General features: G+C 43.7%; 1 protein-coding gene across 11 annotated transcripts in view; it reads left to right on the top strand.

The window, feature by feature from the left end:
- Positions 1 to 880: 880 nt before the first annotated feature.
- KDM6A (lysine demethylase 6A) overlaps positions 881 to 24633 on the top strand; it is an 87092-nt gene continuing 63339 nt past the window's right edge. For 6 of the 11 annotated variants that reach the window (XM_072137765.1, XM_072137758.1, XM_072137761.1 and 3 more), the window contains exons 1-2: positions 1032 to 1658; positions 1886 to 1949. In XM_072137765.1, coding sequence (XP_071993866.1) covers positions 1492 to 1658; positions 1886 to 1949 — 231 coding nt within the window. In that variant the 5' untranslated portion in view covers positions 1032 to 1491. Of the gene's footprint in view, positions 951 to 1031; positions 1659 to 1885; positions 1950 to 24633 lie in introns of those variants that run through there. The other 5 variants (XM_072137763.1, XM_072137764.1, XM_072137757.1 and 2 more) reach the window with 2 other exon arrangements.

Here is a 24633-nt window from a genome sequence, read left to right as displayed (position 1 = left end):
ATCTGTTATCTGGCAAACACCAGATACCAAGCTACAGTTTCTCAGCAGTCCCATTAACCCTGGACCTTGTATATAAGATGGCGGCTGATGTCTGGACCATTAAAAGAGCTTTTATTCTCTTGTGTCACCCCCTCATCCTCAAAGACTGTAAGCTCTTGCAAGCAGGGACCTCATCCCTATTGTTCCATATGACAATGTTATTCAAATAAAGGTTATTATTTTTTTTATTAAGAATTGTCTGTACACAATAGGAAACAGACACCTTATGTTTTATTTCAGGATTTTATACATATATATATATTTTATTTACCTCTTTATAGTTGCATTATAGCATTCTATTCCACATTGGGAGGATTCCAGCTGCCCACACACATTACTGGCAGTGGATCAGGCTGATCTGCAGACAATATAATAGATCTAGAATGTCCCACTATGAGGCTACAAGGATCAGATGGGATGGAGTTTAATCTGTCTGATCCTTTGTTTTCCTGGGAGAGAAATAGCTCCATAGGTTGTCACTTATTCAGGCACTGACATCCCATTCACTTTGTACTCATAGGGGTCAGAGAATATAGGTGATTAGGCCACAAGTCATCTTAAGCACATTTATATGTTCACTTTATTTAGAGGGTCCACAGAAATACTGTCAACACTATATTTAAAGGGTTGTCCTCCATTGTAAGCCCTCCTCTAAGCCTGTGCACTATCAATTGACAGCAGGGATACCCTCCCACATGCTTTACCGCTCACAACCTAGCCTGCTGCCTTTGTATGCTTTCCATTGGTCCTTCTATAGACAGACAGCACCTTGGTCCAATAGATAGCGAAGACGTCATGATCACGCCTCAAAGTAAAAAAAAACCCAGCAGGGTCCTAATTAGAGGAAGAAAAACCGAAGAAGTTGCCTGAGTCCCGGGGACCTCAGCGGGAGCGAAGGAGGGGGGGATGACGTAAGTCAACAAAGGTCACGTGCCACCAGCGCCGGGACGCCAATGGCTGCGTCAGGCGGGGTGAGGCGTGGCTTTTGGCAAGAGGAGAAAGTGGGCGGAGACAGAGAAGAGCGGCGGTGGCGACGGGTACGGCGAGCGAGTGTGCGTGCGCGCGGCTGAGCGAGAGAAGTGCGTGTGTGCTGCGGGCTGACTGACACCATTGCCACAAGTTTGTGCCAATAACTCCGGGGACCCGGCGGCCAGTGTGGCCGGACGCACTATGTAAAACTACACAGAAAGCACAGTGTAAACAAGACCTTAGTGATGAGAGGTCTCCAGCATGAGGCGCCCCGCGGGCTCTAGTCACTGCTGGCTCCGGGGGGATGTGGAGCTAGAGCCACAATAAGGCGGTGTGTTTACACGGCCGGGCACACACACCCGCATCATTGACACGCACGTTGTGTGGTCTCCGCTGGAGGAGGAGGCGGAGGAGGAGGGGGTGGCTGGAGTGCGGCTCCTCTCCCGCTGCTCGCCGTGTGACTGCCAGTGACGCTGCGTTTCCATGAAATCGTGCGGAGTGTCGCTCTCCGCCGCAGCTGTGCTCTCTGCTGCTGCTGCCTCCCTCGGTGATGAGGAAAAGAAAATGGCGGCGGGAAAAGCGAGCGAGAGCGAGGAGGACTTCCCTAACCTGACAGCGGACGAGCGAGAAGCCCTGGCCGGGCTCGACAGGTTGGCGGCCTTGATGGCTTGTTGTCCCTTCCCCGTGTGGCTCCCCTGCACCCCGTGTGCCCCTTCCCTCCCTCCCCCGTGCCCCCCGCTTTCTGCTGCCCCGGCCCGTGTGGCGGGGGCTCTGTTTTGTCGCCTCCTCCTGTCACAAGTTTCTGGGTGTTTATTGTCATTTTTGTTGCTTTCCCCCCCGTGCTCCGGGATGTGCCGCCGTCCTGCTCCGCCTGCAGCCGACTCTATGGATTTCTGAGGCTTCATGAAGATGGCGCCAGAACGAAGGCCTTGCTTTCTAAGGTAAGACGATGAGAGTCCCCCGTGTGAGCGGACACTTTCCACAAGTGCCTTTGTCAGGGCTAGTGCGGGGCCTGGCTGCGTTTTGTTCTCCGCCCGGCCTGTGGGGAGCAGCAGATAAACAATACAGCGCGGAGCCCCGGGCCTGGGGGTAACTGGGGGCTGAGCGCAGCATCGGGCTGCTCTGCCAGGGCGGCGGGGGGCCAGGGGCCGCCATTCTTATTCACGCACGGAAAGTTATCCGCGGCTTTTCGCCCTGTTGTACATCCTCCTCCTCCTCTGTCATTTAGTTTTTAAGTAATGGCTGCTCCTCCCGGCCCAAGATGGCGGGACAGGGAAGAGAGAAGAGGGGAGGGGAGAGAAAGGAGTCACCAACAATCTAGTGCTCAGCGCTGTGTACTGGGGAGACATCTGCCATCCTCTCCATCAACCTGTAGCTGTGCTGGGAACAAAGCTCCTGCCTGTCCTGGAGGAGCTGTCACTGCATGGCTGCAGGAGAGGACACAACTGTACAGGGCAGCAGGAGAGGACACATGTTACAGGGGGTGACAGCCACACAACTGTACAGGGCAGCAGGAGAGGACACATGTTACATGGGGTGACAGCCACACAACTGTACAGGCTGCAGGAGAGGACACAAGCTACAGGGGTGACAGCCACACAACTGTACAGGGCAGCAGGAGAGGACACAAGCTAAAGGGGGTGACAGCCACACAACTGTACAGGGCAGCAGGAGAGGACACATGTTACATGGGGTGACAGCCACACAACTGTACAGGGCAGCAGGAGAGGACACAAGCTACAGGGGTGACAGCCACACAACTGTACAGGGCTGCAGGAGAGGACACAAGCTAAAGGGGGTGACAGCCACACAACTGTACAGGGCAGCAGGAGAGGACACAACTGTACAGGGCTGCAGGAGAGGACACATGTTACAGGGGGTGACAGCCACAAGACTGTACAGGGCTGCAGGGGAGGACACATGTTACAGGGGGTGACAGCCACACAACTGTACAGGGCTGCAGGAGAGGACACAAGTTACAGGGGGTGACAGCCACACAACTGTACAGGGCTGCAGGAGAGGACACAAGTTACATGGGGTGACAGCCACACAACTGTACAGGGCAGCAGGAGAGGACACAAGCTACAGGGGTGACAGCCACACAACTGTGCAGGGCAGCAGGAGAGGACACATTACAGGGGGTGACAGCCACACAACTGTACAGGGCTGCAGGGGAGGACACATTACAGGGGGTGACAGCCACACAACTGTACAGGGCTGCAGGGGGTGGCAGCCACACAACTGTACAGGGCTGCAGGGGGTGGCAGCCACACAACTGTACAGGGCAGCAGGAGAGGACACATGTTACAGGGGGTGACAGCCACACAACTGTACAGGGCTGCAGGGGGTGACAGCCACACAACTGTACAGGGCAGCAGGAGAGGACACATGTTACAGGGGGTGACAGCCACACAACTGTACAGGGCTGCAGGGGGTGACAGCCACACAACTGTACAAGGCAGCAGGAGAGGACACGTGTTACAGGGGGTGACAGCCACACAACTGTACAGGGCAGCAGGAGAGGACACGTGTTACAGGGGGTGACAGCCACACAACTGTACAAGGCAGCAGGAGAGGACACGTGTTACAGGGGGTGACAGCCACACAACTGTACAGGGCTGCAGGAGAGGACACGTGTTACAGGGGGTGACAGCCACACAACTGTACAGGGCAGCAGGAGAGGACACATTACAGGGGGTGACAGCCACACAACTGTACAGGGCAGCAGGTGAGGACACAACTGTACAGGGCAGCAGGAGAGGATACATTACAGGGGGTGACAGCCACACAACTGTACAGGGCAGCAGGTGAGGACACATGTAACAGGGGGTGACAGCCACACAACTGTACAGGGCAGCAGGAGAGGACACAAGCTACAGGGGGTGACAGCCACACAACTGTACAGGGCAGCAGGAGACGACACAAGCTACAGGGGGTGACAGCCACACAACTGTACAGGGCTGCAGAGAGGACACATGTTACATGGGGTGACAGCCACACGATTGTACAGGGCTGCAGGGGAGGACACATTACAGGGGGTGACAGCCACACAACTGTACAGGGCAGCAGGTGAGGACACAACTGTACAGGGCAGCAGGAGAGGATACATTACAGGGGGTGACAGCCACACAACTGTACAGGGCAGCAGGAGAGGACACATGTAACAGGGGGTGACAGCCACACAACTGTACAGGGCAGCAGGAGAGGACACAAGCTACAGGGGGTGACAGCCACACAACTGTACAGGGCAGCAGGAGACGACACAAGCTACAGGGGGTGACAGCCACACAACTGTACAGGGCTGCAGAGAGGACACATGTTACATGGGGTGACAGCCACACGATTGTACAGGGCTGCAGGGGAGGACACATTACAGGGGGTGACAGCCACACAACTGTACAGGGCTACAGGCGAGGACACATGTTATAGGGGGTGACAGCCACACAACTGTACAGGGCTGCAGGAGAGGACACAAGCTAAAGGCGGTGACAGCCACACAACTGTACAGGGCTGCAGGAGAGGACACATGTTATAGGGGGTGACAGCCACACAACTGTACAGGGCTGCAGGAGAGGACACATGTAACAGGGGGTGACAGCCACACAACTGTACAGGGCTGCAGGAGAGGACACATTACAGGGGGTGACAGCCACACAACTGTACAGGGCTGCAGGAGAGGACACATTACAGGGGGTGACAGCCACACAACTGTACAGGGCTGCAGGGGAGGACACATGTTACAGGGGGTGACAGCCACACAACTGTACAGGGCTACAGGAGAGGACACGTGTTACAGGGGGTGACAGCCACACAACTGTACAGGGTAGCAGGAGAGGACACAAGCTACAGGGGGTGACAGCCACACAACTGTACAGGGCAGCAGGAGAGGACACATGTAACAGGGGGTGACAGCCACACAACTGTACAGGGCAGCAGGAGAGGACACATGTAACAGGGGGTGACAGCCACACAACTGTACAGGGCTGCAGGGGAGGACGCATGTTACATGGGGTGACAGCCACACAACTGTACAGGGCTGCAGGAGAGGACACATGTTACAGGGGGTGACAGCCACACAACTGTACAGGGCAGCAGGAGAGGACACATGTAACAGGGGGTGACAGCCACACAACTGTACAGGGCAGCAGGAGAGGACACAAGCTACAGGGGGTGACAGCCACACAACTGTACAGGGCAGCAGGAGAGGACACAAGCTACAGGGGGTGACAGCCACACAACTGTACAGGGCAGCAGGAGAGGACACAAGCTACAGGGGGTGACAGCCACACAACTGTACAGGGCAGCAGGAGAGGACACAAGCTACAGGGGGTGACAGCCACACAACTGTACAGGGCTGCAGAGAGGACACATGTTACATGGGGTGACAGCCACACAATTGTACAGGGCTGCAGGGGAGGACGCATGTTACAGGGGGTGACAGCCACACAACTGTACAGGGCTGCAGGAGAGGACACAAGCTAAAGGGGGGGGCAGCCACACAACTGTACAGGGCTGCAGGAGAGGACACAAGCTAAAGGGGGTGACAGCCACACAACTGTACAGGGCTGCAAGAGAGGACACATGTAACAGGGGGTGACAGCCACACAACTGTACAGGGCTACAGGAGAGGACACATGTTACAGGGGGTGACAGCCACACAACTGTACAGGGCTGCAGGAGAGGACACATGTTACAGGGGGTGACAGCCACACAACTGTACAGGGCTGCAGGAGAGGACACATGTTACAGGGGGTGACAGCCACACAACTGTACAGGGCTGCAGGAGAGGACACATGTTACAGGGGGTGACAGCCACACAACTGTACAGGCTGCAGGAGAGGACACATGTAACAGGGGTTGACAGCCACACAACTGTACAGGCTGCAGGAGAGGACACATTACAGGGGGTGACAGCCACACAACTGTACATGGCAGCAGGGGAGGGCACAACTGTACAGGGCTGAAGGAGAGGACACAAGTTACATGGGGTGACAGCCACACAACTGTACAGGGCTGAAGGAGAGGACACATGTTACAGGGGGTGACAGCCACACAACTGTACAGGGCTGCAGGAGAGGACACAAGCTACAGGGGGTGACAGCCACAAGACTGCACATAGCTGTGTGTAGCCCCTGAAGACACCTGCAGGACCCTTTTAAAATACTAGTACTTCACTTGCTCGTCCAAATAATGATCAGTAAGGGTTAAATAGTCCAAGCTGGCTGTATAGCCCCTGCAGGGAAGTATTGGGGAGTTTAATGCCACTGTGAAGTCATGAGGACAACACTTGGTTTGTCAGCCATAAGAGATCATTCAGTGCTGCTGTTTGTATCATTTATCTCAATGCAGCATTGGGGAATCTTTCTGCTGGTAGGAGGATGATACCCCAAAACGCTGCAGTTACTGGGCACTAGACATGGGTAATGCCAGTCCCTGGAAGGTCATTTGTTGGGTTGCTGCTGTTTATATGATTTGCAACTGATATTACTTCTAGGACATACAATTTTTTTTTACATGGTTGTGGGCACTTGTTTTGTATCATTGTCAACATTCTCTCATAGATCTTATTTTGTAATGCAGCGAGTGCCAATGTATTAGGTTTATAGCATTGAGTGTACCAGTAAGAGTTGTCCTAACAGAAATGAATATTTATCTACTCTCTCTAAATTTCTGCCTGCTATTTGTTTGCGTTCTTGGTTTATGCATTGCCTTGTGTCATCACATGGAAGGTGATTTTAAGCGAGGGGCGGCAGTGGCCATGTGCCAATGCTGTATTGCCTCTTCCCAGACAGGTAAACAAATCCCACTGCAGCAATGTGAAAACTTAGATATATATATATTAGTCTTTTTATCATGGACTATCCCTTTGACCTTGCATGTCAAGTTAGTGACAGCCATCCGTAGCTGTGAACTACTGCACTACCTGTTGTTTAATGGTGTCTACTATAGTCTTTGGACCTATAGCTTATCTGGTGATGGAAGGTGAGGACTGATCCTACAATTCTTAGTGGTGTCATCATTGTAGAGGTTATTCTGTTTTTCTGTCGGATATCAAAGACTTTTTCAGTTTTGTGCGTTTATCTTGTAAAATAAAGTGTAATGTTAATGCATCGATGAAGTACTTTACTATGGACAACTCTGTGAAAGGGTTCCATAGATCTTATAATGACTGCACAATTTCTGAAATTCACTAAATGTGATTGCAAGGGACAACTTTAGATCCCTAGTTGAAAAGGTCAGCCCGCAGTTATAACCCCTCTGAAATACAGAGCTCCTGAAGAGCAGAGTGAACATACCATGACTGTTAGTCACGGAGGTAGCGTGTCCAAGAAGTCCACCATCCTGGAGGTGGCGGGGGCGCTTTCCTCCTTATTCCCTTCTGTCATGAAAATAACAATGTGCATGGATTAAAATGGCCTTTAACCTTTTACTGACCTGGCCCCCTTTTTTTTTTTTTTTTTTCGTGTCCATTTTTCACTCTTCACATTCAAAAATCTATAACCTTTTTGTTTTTACAGGTAAAGAGCTGTGTGAGGGCTTGTTTTCTGCGTAACAACTTTCACTTCATAGTGATGGTATTGAATATTCCAGGCCTTGTACTAGAAAGAGGGCAAAAAATTCCAAATGCAGTGAAAATGGTGAAAAACGCATTTGTAGCGTATTCTTTTGGGCTTGGATTTTACTGCTTTCACTGTACGCCCCAAATGACATGTCTACTTTATTCTATGGTTCAGTGCGATCACGGGGATAACATATTTGTACAGGTTTTATGTTTTCATACATTTACAAATATTAAAACCTTGTGTACAAATTTTTATTTTTGTTTCCTATCTTCTGGCGTTAATAACTTTTTTATACTTTGGTGTACAGAGCTGTAGGTGGTGTTTATTTTTGCCACTTTTGATTACCATTGCTACCATTTTTAGGACTCAACCATTTAATCACTTATATATATTTTTTATTTATTTTTTTTCAAAATGTCAAAGTACCATTTTCGACTTGGGTTCTAATTTTCTTTACAGGGTTAATCACAGTGGAAATCTGTTATATTTTGATCCGGCATTTTATGACTTTTAGGGAAAGGGGGTGATTTAAATTTTTTGGTTTTTAATATAATTTTTTTGAAGTTTTTTTAAATTTTTTTCTATTTTTCAGACCCCCAAGGGTACTTTAACCCTAAGTTGTCTGATGCTACCGTATACTGCCATACTACAGCAAATCGCACATTGTAATGAATGGGTCCCCCCACACACACACACACACGATGACATCACAGGGAGCGCCGATCTAAGGCTTCTGTTTGAGTTTGGTTGCAGCATTTCTGTTAGTGTCTCAGTTACTTGAAAATAAAATAGCACTGCAGATCCTATCCAAACAGAAGTTGTGCAAATGGATTCTACTAGAAGCCATTAAAAGGACAATGGGGGACATTTATATAAAGTGTTCTTGCCTCTGCTGGCCTAGTTTTCAACTAGCTGTTGGTAATGAGGTACATATTTCATATTTCTGTCCCGAGCGCCAGTTTCTGTTCTGCCAGACCATTTTCCTTTTGGTCTACACTTTGCTGTTTTTCAGCACCCAAAAATGGAAACGATAGATACTAATTGTCAGTTTCCACACTATGAAAACCACGCCTTTTTTTTTTTCAGAGGCAGAGGATGTGGAAAATCACAAGTGTTTATGGCGTAGATGGGTTGGAAAGGAATCAATGCGGTGGGAGGCCACCAATGTCCCCCTTTCTATCAGATCCCGTTAGTCTTCAGTCATTGTTTTGGTCATGGAGTATAATAACACAGCTACATCAAGTGTATCCCACTACTTGTAGCATTATGGTGGTGTTATATAGACTAGGTTTGCAGTGATACCAGAATTTTGAGTACGATACCGATACCCAGAGAAGTATGACAATAAGGATACTATGCTTTCATGAAAATTCAAATGGTTGGAGGGCTAAATCGCATGTGCATTTCCAATTAAACAAATGCAACGATCAAGATGAAGGTTGTCTTGGTAATGTTAATATAAAATTTATAATTTATTTTGTCTTGTACATTTTTATTCCATTTAACTGTATTATATGTAAAAAAAACCAAACAGATAATGTATTGATATACAGAGATACCTCTGAGAAGATACATCTCTATGTACCAGTACATTGAGTTTTGCTCTAGTCAGAAAAAATCCTTAACAACAAACAAGTCCATAGTCTAGTGCAGTGATGACAAATATTTTAGAGTCTGAGTTCCCAAATTACAACAAAAACCCATTTATTTATCGCAAAGTGCCAACATGGTATTTTAAGTAACTTAATGCTCACTGGTCTGTTACAGCTTTCAATCGTATCGCCACCCTGAGATCACTAATACAGTAGAAAAAAAGCAGAAATTCTGAATATGATCGTAACTTTTTGTCCACACCTTTCTGCTATTCCTGTAGTCCAAGGCAGCCAAGTATATATTGCTTTAAAATAGTACTGAGTGTGATGCATCCTGGACTACCTTGGACTGCAGAAGGTAGCCTCAAGTCCTGTGTGGTGAACTCTGTGCTTGGGCAATGACCTGGGTACCAACAGAAAGGGCACAGAGTGCCACCTTTTGCACCCGTCCTATTGGTTCGTAAACACGCCTCTAGTAGTTAGAGGCGCTGTATCCTATGGCAGATAGTGTGGAGGTTGTGAGTTCAAATCCCCATCTCGGCAAATAAACCCCATATGGACAGATGGTATTTCCCTGATGTGGTCCCTGCTCTGCCTGACGCATCTGTACAAAGGTTTCCCTGCCCAATGTCTCCCCTGAGGTGTCCTCTTCAGACAGCTTTTAGGGGTCTATACAACAGCACCCGTCATTCAGTAGCGAAAATGAAAATCTCAGTATTGAACCGTTTTGAGTATGAAAGTATTGAGGTCTTGAGATTGAGTATTGAGATAGTAGCAGGTTTACAGTATTAGCTGAGCATTCCTGCCTGTACTGTCAAAATACCAGGTAAAGAATTCCAATTCATAGGTAACTTAACTCTTAGAAGACCCCTCTGGCATCTTTACAGTATCAGGTTTATGAAATGTCCAACCAATAAATTAACCAGTTCACGACCGCCCGCCGTGTATTCGCGGCGGTCGTGTCGCGCTGCATGGAGAGGGCTCACGGGCTTCTTCAGACAATATAAGCCATACATTTTTGGCTAGATACCAGACCACTTACCAACGCCCGCCGGTCCCTGAAAAAAATGTATGCTTGCTGCTGGTCCCTGGGCAACCACTGCTTTACACAGATATTAATTTATTCAGTGTAGTGTGCCTAATGCATGTTGTCTACCCTGTTGATGCCCTGGGCAGAGAGCACCCCCCACCTCAACATAGTTTTCTGGTAAAGTGATGTGAGGACCTTCTTTGATATCATGCTTAATACAGCCTGAGCACCTCCTTAAATACTTTTTTTAGCTATTTCTTTTCATGAAAAACTAAAGAAACAAATGTGTCATGCTGGACATCTACCATCAGTCGAACTGATTGTAGATGTCATTAGAGTACAAGGCTTTGGCTGAATGCATTGAAGTATAGAAAGTCTTCCACAGAGAAATGAGATTTTATGACCCATTGGCTCATTTGACAAATATAAGAAATTGTTATCCAATTTGTTTTTATTTGTTTGGTAAAATCCAGACTCTGTGATTGTGCGCTTGATTAATGGATACATATAGATCATGCTTTCTGAAATAGTAATGTGGTAAGTAAAAGTGAATAAGATCCCCCCCCCCCCCCCCCAATTGCTGCTGGGGAGGCACATGTTTTATTATGGCCACTAATGGATACTCCTAATTGCCTGGGTAACCCCTTTTAAATCTATTTGTATGAATTTGAGAATGTTTTTGTAGTTTTTCTATTTTCCCAGTTTTTTCTAATGCAATCAATTGTCTGCTGAGTCTGGGTAACTACACTGCTCTATTGTATGTTTACAACATTATGAATACACACAGATGACTGTATTTTTACTACTTTTATTTCATTTGTTTTGTAAATTGTTACAAAAATGTTATGTTTAACAAAGTGTTGTAAGATGAACAATAACAGCTTTATGTAGCATTTGTGACAATATTTTCTGAAATATTTAAAACCAGAATATAAGAATATTGCACATTGTGCTTTCTGTGCCGATATTTGTGCTGCGGTATTGAGAGTAAAAGACAAAAAAAATCTGAAGAAGAATGAGGTAATGCAGTGTGAAGAAGTTGAAACAAAGGAAAGTCTGCCTCTGAAATTACAAGTACTGTATTTTCTGAAGCCTGACAAAAGCTTTGTAACTTCTGCTGGATGGGCTGTGACAAAGTGGCTAAAAGTTTTTGTTGTATCTATACTGTATGGCTATAAAACCAGATCCGGTTATCAAGTGGAGCTGTGTGTCTTGTTGCTTTTCTGATATTAAATTTATATTCTCATTAAGAAACCCCTGTACATAAGTCCTAGTATGGGTAAATTGACATGTTAGAAAATATACAGATGTAGGAGCTTCTCCTGTTATTGTAGATTCGTGCTAGTTTATGGTAACGGTAATACTTTCCCTGTAGTGTCCTAGGCTGTGGCCATAATCAGCATTTTCCCAGGAACTAGAACTTGGTGAAACAACCCATTTTATGTTCACGTAAAAATGCTCACAAAAAGAAGCCAATTATGTAAAAATAGAAAGTAAAATCTGCCAACTTTGAGGGGGGCATTTACGTAACGTATCAGTCTCTGCACTTGCTTTCCGAAAGGAGATACATATTTAATATATGCACCCAATAATGGCTACGGCACATATTGTGTCGGCGTTTGCACTCTGCCAAAGCCACGCTCCTTTTCGTAGCAGATTCAGGGCAGGTGGAAAATAATTTTTTCTGGTGCCGCCAGCTAATAGGTCGGACATCTACACATGCTTTACCATAGTAAATATCCCCCATTGTTTGGTGTATTCAACATACCTGCCAAAGCTGAATATTTTGTAAAAAGTTTTCAAAATATGCCGTTTTCTTAAGTGATTTGACTTGAAACCTATCGACAGAACTTTGGTCATCAGCTAATTGTACACGCACAATAGGTTACTATTTCTGTGTTGGAGGATACCTGTATATGCCGGTTTAAAGCGTAAGCGTAAAGCTATAGTGATTTTTTTAAAATTATGTGATTCCCTCTTTGAAAACAAACAGAGCGATGCCTACTTTGCGCTGCTCACCCTTTTCTTTCAAAATTTATGGCATTTTCTGTTCTGAAAGTATTTGACAAAAATCTTTCTTACCAGAGGTGAAGTGGGTAGAAACTAATATCTGTCAGTCTATGCCCTCAGGCTGAGGCCAGTTAGCTTGCCCACAGATCCCATGATGCCTTGTGTTCTCTCTAAGTAATTTTAGTATTAAATTTATTTACTTTCCCACAAGTAAATCCACTGAACACTGCACGTACAGGATGTATATGGTGACAGCCTGGCAGCTTCCATAATAATAACAGGAGTAATGACATAAGTAAAATAAACCAAGTTAATTGAAGTTACATGAAGTCTATAGACTGTGCTTTGTGAGCAGGGTTAATACACACACAAAGTTCTGTAGAATCAGACTGGGATGGAGGTACTGATAGGAAACGGGGAGATCTTGTACCTCACTATTCAGTGCAGGAGACATCTGCATACACATCCAGCTCTGCTGCATTCACTGTTACATGACCTCCTCTTCTGTGAGTAGGGAGCAGCAGCTCCTCCCATCCCATGAATCCATATTTTGTTAACTTTTTCTCTGACTCCATGGTTTGTCAGCACATGGAGGGGAGGCAGCCATTGCAGCACTAAGGTAATCTGAGGGGTAATTGCCTGATTCGCCATACTCTTTGTCTCTAAATTAAATTCAAGCTGAACAAAAATGATGGCTGTTAATACCGTATATACTCGTGTATAAGCCAAGTCTCACCTCTGCTTATACACGAGTCAATAAAAAAAAAACCCACTTAATACTCACCCTCCGGCGTCTGGATCGTTGGCGCGGCTCGTCCCGGCGGCTCCTCTTCCTTCTTCTCTAGCTGGCAGTCGCGTCTATGTGGTTTTCCGGCCCCTGCACTCTATGATGCGGCACTGTCGCCACTGATGACGTCATTATTGTGTGCGCCCGCCAGCAGTAAAGAGAAGAGGAGCCGAGCATCGGGGATGAGTATTAAGTTAATAATTTATTATTATTATTTTTTTTATGTGCTTGGCATACAGCGGGCTGGCTGTATACTACAGGGGGCGGACTGGCTGCCTGTATTCCACACCCTCTGCTTATACTCGAGTCAATAGGTTTTCCCAGTTTTTGGTGGTAAAATTAGGGGTCTCGGCTTATACTTGGATCGGCTTATACTCTAGTACAGTGATGGCGAACCTTTTAGTGGCCGAGTGCCCAAACTGCAAACCAAAACCCCCTTTATTTATCTCGAGGTGCCAACCAAAAATTAAAGCAGTAACTTATTGCTTTCAACTTTCAATCATATTGGCCTCCTGAGGACAGCAACACAGTAGAAAGATGGAAAATTTTCATCATTTTAGCTTCTTTCCATTCTCCCTCTGTACACAGTGAAAATTGTGGGGCCAACAGGAGGTCCTCCAAAAATAATTCGTCCCTCTCATACTCATACTTCCTCTTCCTACAGTCCCAAGTAGTGAAGTTAGTATCAAAATATGACTGAAAGCAGCATCTTTTAAGTTGTTTGGAACTGCACGAAGATTCTTTGAGTCCTGTCTGGTGTGCTGGGGCAATGGCCCGGGTGCCCACAGAAAGGGCTCCGAGTGCCACCTCTGGCACCCGTGCCATAGGTTCGCCACCACTGCTCTAGTATATACGGTAAGTGAACTGCAGTGAGGCCCACTGGTCCCTCAACCAGCATAGATGATCCTTGAACCATGCTAGATATGTTTTCCTGGTAAAGTGGTCATCCTAGCAGGTTGAACACAGGCCACGTTGATGTTAACCGTGTGAAATGGTCTGACATGTCACTTTCTGCCTCTTGTTTCGCTTGAATATGCCTGTAGTTGTGTGGTGTTCTTCATCTGGGTCTTCGGGGATTGTTCAAAATTAAGTTGTGAATATAGTATGTGGCCAAAGGACGCCCACTTCTATGTCTTTCTGTGACTCTTCAGTCTCTACGTATCTCTGTTACAACCTTTTGCTGGAACTTTGTGACACTCTATGCTCAGTGACCACTTCTGCCTGAGAGCATCCTGGTTAGGCACTGTTGATAAATTTTTAGCTGTCTTGGTGTCATCATGTCAAAATGTGAACAGCATCATGTAGGATGACTGTTTAAGCTCTTTATATATCAGATGCTGAGCTGATGCCGGTTCAGCTCAAGATCTGAGCCGAACCGCTATCGGGAAACACGGGGTGCCGGGTGTGACTGATAGCCGACACCCCAGTGTAACACCCACGGTTGGAGTGTGCTCCGACTGCGGTGTTTAAAGCGTTAAATGCCGCGGTCAACGCGACCGCGGCATTTAACCTGCCTTTGGGGGGGGGGGTCTTTCCCCCATGATGCCCCCCACCCCCTGCGCATGTGCATAGGCTGACACTGCTAATATCCTGCAATACATCAGTATTGCAGAGTATTATCATGAACAAGCAATCAGATGATTGCTTGTTCATGTCCCATGGTGGAAATAGTAAAAAAGTTAAATAAAAAAAAATTAGTCATTCAGTAAAAAAAATTGTAAGAAATCAATAAAAATGCCCATAACATATAAAGACCTAAACACAAACCCCACATATAGTATCACCACATCCTTAATAACCCGTAGAATAATAGTAAATAATTATTGAACCCGCACAATGAACACCATTAAAAAAAAAACAAAAAAAAAAAATTATAAACCTTCCAAAAATTATGATTTTTACCTATTTAATCCCTTAAAAAAATGCTATAAAAAGGATCAAAAAACACATGTACTCCAGAATATTGGTGCAAAGTTCATGTTCCGCAAAAAACAAGCCAACAACCAGCTCCGTAGCCAAAAAAGTAACAATGTTATGCCACTTGGAAGACGGCAATGCAAACATGATAATTTTTTTCCCCCACATTAGGTTTTTTTTTTTTTTGACAAAGTTTGTAAACCGTAAGAAAAAATATTAATGTATGGTATCCCTGTAATCTTATCGTCCCATAGAATAAAGATAACACCAAAAAAAAATGTTAAAAATCCAGTACAGAACTGATGCTTTTCTACTCCTGCCCTCAAAAAAACCTTCCTAAATTAACTATAGGAGATACCAACCCCAAAATGGTAACACTGGGAAAAAACATCTCATCCTGCAAAAAAAAATGCTGTCACATGGGCCCAATAATGAGAAAGCAAAGATTTTATAACCTACAAAAGGAGCCAGTGAGGAAACTAAAATCCTGACAGCTGCAGGGCGCTGTGCCTCGCTGTGCCCCCATAAAACAAGTAACGGCCACATGTGGGCGGTCTCCATACTCGGGATAAATTGCAGAACAAATTGTATGGTGGGTTTTCTCTTTTTATCTTTTGGAAATGTATAAATTTAAGGGCTAAATGAACTGTCAAAATTTGACCATTTTAAATGTCACCTCCATTTGAATCCAATTACTATGAAGATCTCAAGGGGTTAACAATCTTCCTAAAAGCTTTTTCTGATAGCTTGAGGAGTGAGGATTTGTAAATGAGTTAATTATATATGGGGTTTTTGATGTTAAATATGTAAAATTTCATTCAAAACTGTATTCATCCCCAAAAAAGTCAATTCTGAAAATCTGGAAAAGTGATATTCCGTTTGTAGGCCGCGTGACATCAAAATAAATTATTCAGATAATTCAAAAATTATGAAAATGTAAAGAAGACAAATGGGAAATGTTATTCAGCAACTTATTTAGGTGGTAAATCTATCTGCCTGAAAATGCAATGATTTCAAAAATGGCAAATTTTTCAAAAAACTCATAACTTTTTTTCCTCCACACAACTTGTATGGGGGAAAACACAATCACAGAAACGCTTTGATAAGTAAGTGTTCAAAAGCTAGAACCATATAATGCGACGCAAGTCAGAATCCAAAAAATGGGGCTGAACCTTAAACCTTTTCCTGTTAAAGAGCAGCTACCTACAGATTACTGGTGTTAGAGTATCCTAATTAGATGGGTGGGGGGGGGGGTCTGTTTTACAAGTTTTCTGGTATTTTCAATAACTAAATATTAACTTTGTAAAACAGCCAGAGGTGCTCAGGCTGACTGTGCCCGAGCGCCTCTCTGCTTCAGCCGGTTAGAATTTATGCACGCCCGCCCGCTGCAAGCCTCCTTCTGTGGAGAGACCATGGCGTGTGTTCTCTCCTAGTTCCTCGGCTGGCAGCAGGAGGCGGCTTGATGCGGGGGCGTGACGGGTGCGCCAACAGCCTGAATGCCTCTGGCTGTTTTATAAAATTAATATTTTGTTATTAAAATGCCAGAAAATTTGTATAACAGTCTTCCCATCCTCTAGATGGAACAAGCAGCCTAATTAGGACACTCTACCACCTACCTTGTGGTAGGTATCCTTTAAGCTCCTTGTTAGAGAACAGTAAGTTCAGCAAAAAGTAATAAAACACGGACATTCTGAAGTTCAGAGAAGGTCACATTAAGTTTACCAGTAAATTCGGTTTATCCTGAAATATTACTGAGGAATATATTAAGTAGCGGAAGAGTATGAGATTTCTAGTTATATGACTTGTGTATATATAGATAAAGACTATTATTATTGGGTGAGGTCTTTGGAGATAATCTTCAACTTCTTCACGCTCTGTGTTGGGGCTATGTGAAATGGGCTCACGGACTGAGCCGCTGCGTACAGAGGTAGGATTTGCTTCTGATACTGCAAGTGGCCAGTAAAAGACGGCGGCATGTGGGTTGCAATCGCCGCTCCCCCAAACTTAATCTGGGAACAGCAATCATGGATATTAACCCTTCCGATGCTGCCAGTGTCATTCAAAAGATGGGGTGCGTGAACGCCGCCATTTTTCTTATGATCGTCGCTTCCCCGGGCATCATGGGGGTGTGGCAACCGGTTGCCATGAAAGCTTCAGGTTTTTTGTCGGACCCGAGGCTGTCTTGTTTTTACAGTTTCATTACAATGTGCCACAGGCTCATTGTAATAAATGCTGTGTAAAAACGCCCTATACTGCAATACAGCAGTACAGGCGGTCCCCTACTTAAGAACACTCGACTTGCATACGACTACTAGTTACAAACGGACCTCTGGATATTGGTAATTTATTGTACTTTAGTCCTAGGCTACAATAAACAGCTGTAACAGTTATCACAGGTGTCTGTAATGAAGCTTTAGTGTTAATATTGATTCTTATGACAACCCAACATTTTTAAAATCCAATTGTCACAGAGACCAAAAAAGTTCTGGCTGGGATTACAATGATAAAATATACAGTTCTGGCTTACATACAAATTCAATTTAAGAACAAACCTACAGACCCTATCTTGTATGTAGCCCGGGGACTGCCTGTATTGCAGTATTTGATAGGAATGATTAGACCTTCTAGGGTTAATGTACCCTAGAGGGTCTAAAAAAAGTAAAAAAAAAAAAGTTTAAAAATATAAAAACTCAAATTGCCCCGCTTTCTCTAGAACAGATATAAAATGTAATAAACAGTAAAAAATCACAAATACGTTGTGTATAGCCGCATCTCAAAATCACATCACATAAAATGTAATTAAAAGTAATCAAAAGGTTGCACAGTCCTCAAAATGGTAGCAATGAAACAGTCGGCTCATTTGGCAAACCTCGCATAGCGCCGTACACCAAAGTATGAAAAAGTTGTCAGAAGATTTTTTTTATTTTCCTGTGCGCAATCTTTGAAAATGTACTAACACAATACAAGTTATATACATTTGGTATCACCCTGATTGTACCGAACCGAAGAGTAAAGCAAAGGTATTATTTGAAGTGCAGAGTGAAAGTTGTAATAACTGAGCCCACAAGAAAGCAACGCCAATGCAGGTTTTTTGGCAATTTCGCAACATTTTGAATTTTTTTGACTAAATAACGCCACGGAGAAGTGAAATTTGTTATGCAGAAAATATGCCCTCACACAGCTCTGTACACTGAAAAATGTAAAGGTTTTGGATTTTTGAAGGTGGAGAACGAAAATGAGCAAAAAACCCTGGGTTCTTAAAGGGTTAAGATGAAGTCTGCGTCTTTGTCGGCCGTTACATAATTTAATGAGCATTAATCTCGAACCACAGATTTTACTAACTACATCATAGAAAACTGAGAAGGGACGAATGCCTTTCTGACAAAATCCACAATGGTAAAATGTTTGTCAATGATTGTTTTGCCTTTGTAATCCATGATACTTTTTTCACAATGCATGTGTTTTGGCCTGTTGAGTTTGCTATGTGTTTGAGTTCAATGAAATGTACAATGTTAACGCAACCCAAGGCTGCTTTCAAAAAACGTATTCGGGTCCTGGCATATGTTCGGCTGGAGGGGTGAGCGCCTTTCACCCCTTCCTTTTTCGATCTTTTTCCCGGAACAATGACACGTGTGCTCATCCTGCTGTTCCCAATGCACTTCTGTGGAGGCCATATGCTAGCTGCCATTTGTACTGCTACCATACAGCTTCCATAAACGCTCATGTTAAAGTAGCCCAAGATGTACCTGGACACAGTGTATGTTTCCACAATTCAAATGTACCAATAAAAATATATATTATTCCCTCATACAGTGATCTTCTACAGTAACCAAAAATACCTGGTTTCTGCTGCATTTATTATAAATTAGAAGCAGCCTGTGTGTATTTCCATGTGACTACTCAGTGGACTTGTGCACTTTCCCCCTGTCCCTGTTTTTACCCAGTCGTTTATCCACCTAGCCCCAATGGTTGCAACTACTTACACTAGTGTAGAGCACTTGCATCCAGTCCTTGAGTGCAGGTGATTGTATGAGGACACTCTCCTCTAAAACAGCCTATACTGTCCAGAGCCATAGACAAGCAAGGGGTGAGACTTTGACCCGACAGCAAAATTAGGGCGGGTTGCTGTGTTGTGCATTACTTGGAAACATTCACCTCCAACATTCACCAGACCGACCCGTTTTAACAACCGTTTTCTCAGTCTCCTTTTTAATTCCTGTCAGGGAGGAGATTTTGGGTGCCACACCAGCAGTTCTGCTGTATGCTGCCATCCTCATTAACCCTCACTACAGAGAAAAGCCTGTGCATGGCTTACAAGGTAGCTAAGAGGCTTGGTTATTCTTCTCCCATCCTGGAAAATTGGCATATTTTTCCAGAATCCCGTAGGGGCATCAATGGCTAGAAGGCTCCACATGCCTACAAGGCGGCCTTAATTAGCTAAGTAGAGCTCTTTCCAACTCTGTATAGAAGCGTAGGGAAATTTAATGGAGTAAAACTCCCTCTTCAGGCATTATCCCGACCTCTGGCTGATTTGGTATATGATAAAAGGTTTCATGTCTACAGAAGCCTTGTAGATGCTTGCTTCTGCACCTAATGGGAAGCTTGATAACTCTGAGGGACATCTAGTAGTGAAAACAATTCCAAAAAATGGTGGCAGGGCAGCACTCCTTGTGATAAAAGTATTTATTCACCCTGGGTAAAAGTGTCTCCTACTCTGGGTGAATAAACACTTTTTTTATTTTTTTACATTTTTTGAAATTTCTACTCAACCATCTGCGAGTAGGGTATTGCTGGGGCTTGCACCCAGTTTTGGTTTTGAAAGCTTGATACTGTTGTCCTACTGACCTTTCTACAGGAATCGGTATAAACCTCTGCAGGAATATTTTCTTAAATCATTGTTGGGCAGGTAAATCCCGAAACCAAAAGCTCTTCCTCATTTACTGTAGTGAGTTGCTCTGCATGATGAAATGAGGCAGCGGCTCCTGTGAATTACTGCTCCCCCTCACTCTGCAGTGTAATCCTGTAAATTGAGTCGGCTGGGTATTCCTGAGTTGAAGGTCAGGCTGCAACGCCCCCATGCTCTTGTCTTTTTGTAAATACACCTCCTCCACGTACCATTCATAACCTTTTCTGTGGTGTAGCTTTACCAGTGGACAAAAAAGAAAGGGGTGTTGCATTCTGACTCACGGGATTAAACTGCAGAATTATTTTAAAATTCATAGTTTATACGGTTGAAAAAAGCATATTCCAGGTGTGGCCGAACCAGTGCCTTGTATAGTGGTAATATTACATCCCTATCACGAGAGTCCATACCACTTTTGATACATGACAAGATCCTACTAGCTTTAGAGGCAGCTGATTGACATTGCATGCTGTTATTCAATTTATGATCTACTAGTACCCCCAGGTCCTTCTCAACAAGGGACTCTCCCAGATTTACTCCCCCAAGGACATATTTTGCCTTTGGATTATTGGCCCCCAGGTGCATAACCTTACGTTTATCCATATTAAACCTCATTTGCCAAGTGGATGACCAAACATTCAGTTTGTCCAAGTCACCCTGCAGCCTATGAACATCCTCCATAGACTGTATTACACTACACGGTTTGGTGTCATCTGCAAAAATAGACACAGTGCTACTAATTCCTACCTCTATATCATTAATAAATGTATTAAATAGTAGTGGGCCAAGCACAGAACCCTGGGGTACACCACTCATAACTGGTGACCATTCTGAGTAGGAATCATTGACCACAACTCTCTGGATACGATCCTTCAGCCAGTTGCAAATCCAATTGCAAATGATTTCTGCCAAACCAATAGCCCTAATTTTACCTATCAGGCGTCTATGAGGGACAGTGTCAAATGCCTTTGCAAAGTCCAAGAACACAATATCCACAGCTGCTCCTCCATCCAGGCGTCTGCTCACCTCTTCATAGAAGCAGATAAGGTTAGTCTGACAACTTCTATTCTTAGTAAACCCATGCTGGCTGTCACTTATTATACTATTTGATGTCACATACTCCAGTATGTAGTCTTTTACTAACCCTTCCAATACTTTCCCCACAATGGAAGTTAAGCTTACAGGCCTGTAATTGCCTGGCGAAGTTCTAGAGCCCTTTTTATATATTGGCATCACATTTGCCTTGCGCCAGTCACTTGGCACCACACCAGACATTACGGAATCCCTGAAGATTTTAGACAGTGGTACAGCAATAACAGAACTGAGATGGGTGTAACCCATCTGGTCCAGGAGCTTTGTACACATTGATTTTATTTAGCTTAGATTGGATAATGTTTACATTCAGCCAGTCTAGTATATTACAGGGTCCATGACACGCACTAGCACCACCCAAGTCAGACGTTCTCTCTTCTATTGTATAAACGGAGCTAAAAAACCTATTAAGTAACTCCGCCTTCTCCTGGTCTCCAGTCACCGATGCCCCATTTTCAGAATAAAGGGGTCCAACCTGTTCTGAATCATTCTTTTTTTGCATTGATATACCTAAAAAATTTCTTGGGATTTGTTTTGTATTTTGGCTGATTTGATTTCCTTTTTACAGATTTTGGTAAGTTTTTTGTAAGTATTGAAAGCCTCTGGTGACCCGTCAGATTTATATTTTTTAAATGCCCTCTTTTTCTCATTAATTGCCCTTCTAACTGTAGCTGTAAGCCCACGAGGGGTGTAATCTAGCCCGTCTATACTTGTTACCTATTGGAATAAATTTAGAAGTATAAAAACCCAGGATAGATTTGAATTTCTCCCATTTAACATTAGTATCATCATTTGACAGAATCTGATCCCAGTCTATATCCTGTATTGCAGCCCTGAATTTTTGGAAATTAGCCCTCCTAAAATTCAGAGTTTTCGATTTTCCCACCTGTTTCTGCTTTTTAAAGTTTAAGAGGAAAATAATTATATTATGATCGCTGTTCCCAAGGGGTTCCCGGATACTAACATTTTGGACAATCTCCTCATTGTTAGAAATCACAAGGTCCAACAATGCGTCACCTCTTGTGGGATCTTCTACAAGCTGCACCATAAAATTATCCTGAAGAATGTTGATAAAATGTCTCCCCTTCACAGATGAAGATGAGCCCTGACCCCAATTTATATGTGGAAAGTTAAAGTCCCCCATTATCACTACGGTCCCCTCCTGTGCAGCCCGCTCCATCTGTTTATATAGGTGACCCTCTATTTCCTCAGATTGTTAAGGGGGTCTATGAATTACACCAAAAATAATTTTTTCTCTTGGCTTTGAATTTCAACCCACAAAGTTTCAGCCTCCTCACACTCTGAGACCACTGACTCATTCACAACCGCTTTTAAGTCTCTTCTGACATACAGACATACACCACCTCCCCTCCTATTTGTCCTGTCTTTCCGAAAGAGTGTAAAACCTTGAATATTAACACCCCAAGCATGCGATGCATCAAGCCATGTCTCTGTTACACCAACAATATTTTACTGTTCCTCTAATATCAGAGCCTCAAGCTCGCCCATTTTGCCTGTGATACTTCCGGCATTTGTGAACATACAATTTAATTTTCCACAGTTATTTATCTGATTTAAAGTAATTTTACTGGCACATATATCCTCACCACTGTTCTGCAACTTGTGGATCTCAGAAGAGCTACTGAAACATTTCAATATCCTCATGCAGAGAAAAATTACAGTAAAATTAGACCATCTCCGTCAGCTCCATAGACATGAATGTGGTAACCCGTGCGTGCACAACCGGCTGCTCTGGCCATCATCATTTTGCCCTACTCTGGGGCTAACAACTTTTTCATACTTTGGTGTAATTTTTTTTTTTTTTTTTACAAGCTGACTTTTTCATTCCATTTTTTGGCACATCCCATCAGATGGGTTGTTACTGTCACCTGCTTTAGAATGACTATAGTTACGTAGAGAGCATCAGTTATTTTACTTGCTGTGTGTGTCTATCTACCTTTTTGTACAAAATATTTATATAATTTTATGTAAAACGTGTGCATAACAATAATGGTTGACTCTTAGCTGTGACCTCGTTTGAACCGTGGATGAAATTAAAGACAAATAATTTGTTTCTATTAACTCTTCACCATCTGCATCATTAACCCTCCTACCGAGAACTTTTGCTCACCTTAGGTGTACACCCGTCAACTTTGGTGTATTGTTGTTTGCAGTAAAGATGGTTTTATGTTTTTTTATCACAAGTATTGATCGTAATACAGTATTTGAGTGTGTTTTCAATGGATAGCACGTTTTGTATTGTAGAACAATATAAATTGTCATGTTACAAACATTTATAAAACTGCTAGTAGCCTTATGTAAATTTTTGACTACCACATATTTCTCTTCTAGATGTACATTATATATGGTCACGGTGTGGTGTTTTTTTTTTTTTTTTTTTACCTTCCATAATATTGTTTGATAAAAAATAATTAGACTTATTGTCTGCTCAATTCTTTTAGCGGAAGAGTAAGGTTATGCTTAAGGCTGAGTTGCATTAACTGGAGTCTTTCGACATTCTTCGCCATGACAAATTGCTGGCAGACGCTGTATGGGCAGGTTACATGCACCTTTTGAGGATGTTTTTAATACTTTCCAATCCGTTGATGTTTCCTAGCTTACTATGCCCTATGCTGCCATTGATGTGATGTTTTTTATAAGCAGATTGTGCTGCAGCGCTCCACTCTTTAACCCCTTAACGCTGAAGCCACTTTTCACCTTCCTGACACGGACCATTTTTTAAAATCTGACATGTGTCTATTTAAGTGGTTATAACTTTGGAACGCTTTAACATATCCAGTTGATTTTGAGATTGTTTTTTCGTGACACATTGTACTTCATGCTGGTTGAGAAATTTAATAAATATATTTAGTATTTATTTATGAAATAAATGGAAATTTGGCAAAAATTTTGAAAAAAACAATGTTTTCCAAATTCAAAATTTTCTACTTTTTGGAAAGTTGGTCATAGCACTAAAATAACTTGATAACTAACATTTTCCATATGTCTGCTTTAACTTGGCATCATTTTTCAAACATATTTTCCTTTATTTTGGATGTTAGGAGGCTTATAACTTTAGGTGCAATTTTTCAGATTTTTACGAAAATCATCAAAACCTACTTTTGGAGGGTCAATTTAGTTAGAAGTGATTTTATAAGGCCTACATGACAGAAAACCCCCACAAATGACACCATTTTAGAAACTACACCCCTCAAAATATTCAAAACAACCTTTGGGAATTTTGTTAACCCTATGAGCGTTTCATGAGCGTGAAAGATAAATGAAAGTGAAATTAGAGAAATGTAATTTTATCTTACTATAGATTCATTTAACACTAAAATTTGCACCTTCACAATGGGTTAAAAAGGAAAATGCATTTTACAATGTTGAGGGCAATTCCTCTTGAGTATGCCAATACCCATTTTGTCACTGTACCCTGCTGTACGGGCACAGGGGGGCACCTGGAAGGGAAAAAGCGTTGTTTCGTTTTTGCAGGGCAAATATGGCTGAAAAAGTTTACATGTGTCAGGATGCATTTGGAGAGCCATAGTGGTACCAAAACAGAGGAAAGCCCCAACATGAGACACCATTTTGGAAAGTACACCCCTTGGAGAGTTTAGCAACGTGTAATTTGTGTATTTTCCCCAATAGGTGTTTGATTCAATTAGGCCCCAAAAGGGAAAAAAAGGTGAAAATTTTCTCAAAAAAGTCACTTTTACCCCAAATTTTTG

Source organism: Engystomops pustulosus, chromosome 2 (genome assembly GCF_040894005.1).
Source record: "Engystomops pustulosus chromosome 2, aEngPut4.maternal, whole genome shotgun sequence".
In the NCBI taxonomy this organism is placed as follows: domain Eukaryota; kingdom Metazoa; phylum Chordata; class Amphibia; order Anura; family Leptodactylidae; genus Engystomops; species Engystomops pustulosus.
This window is presented reverse-complemented; position numbering and strand designations above follow the sequence as displayed.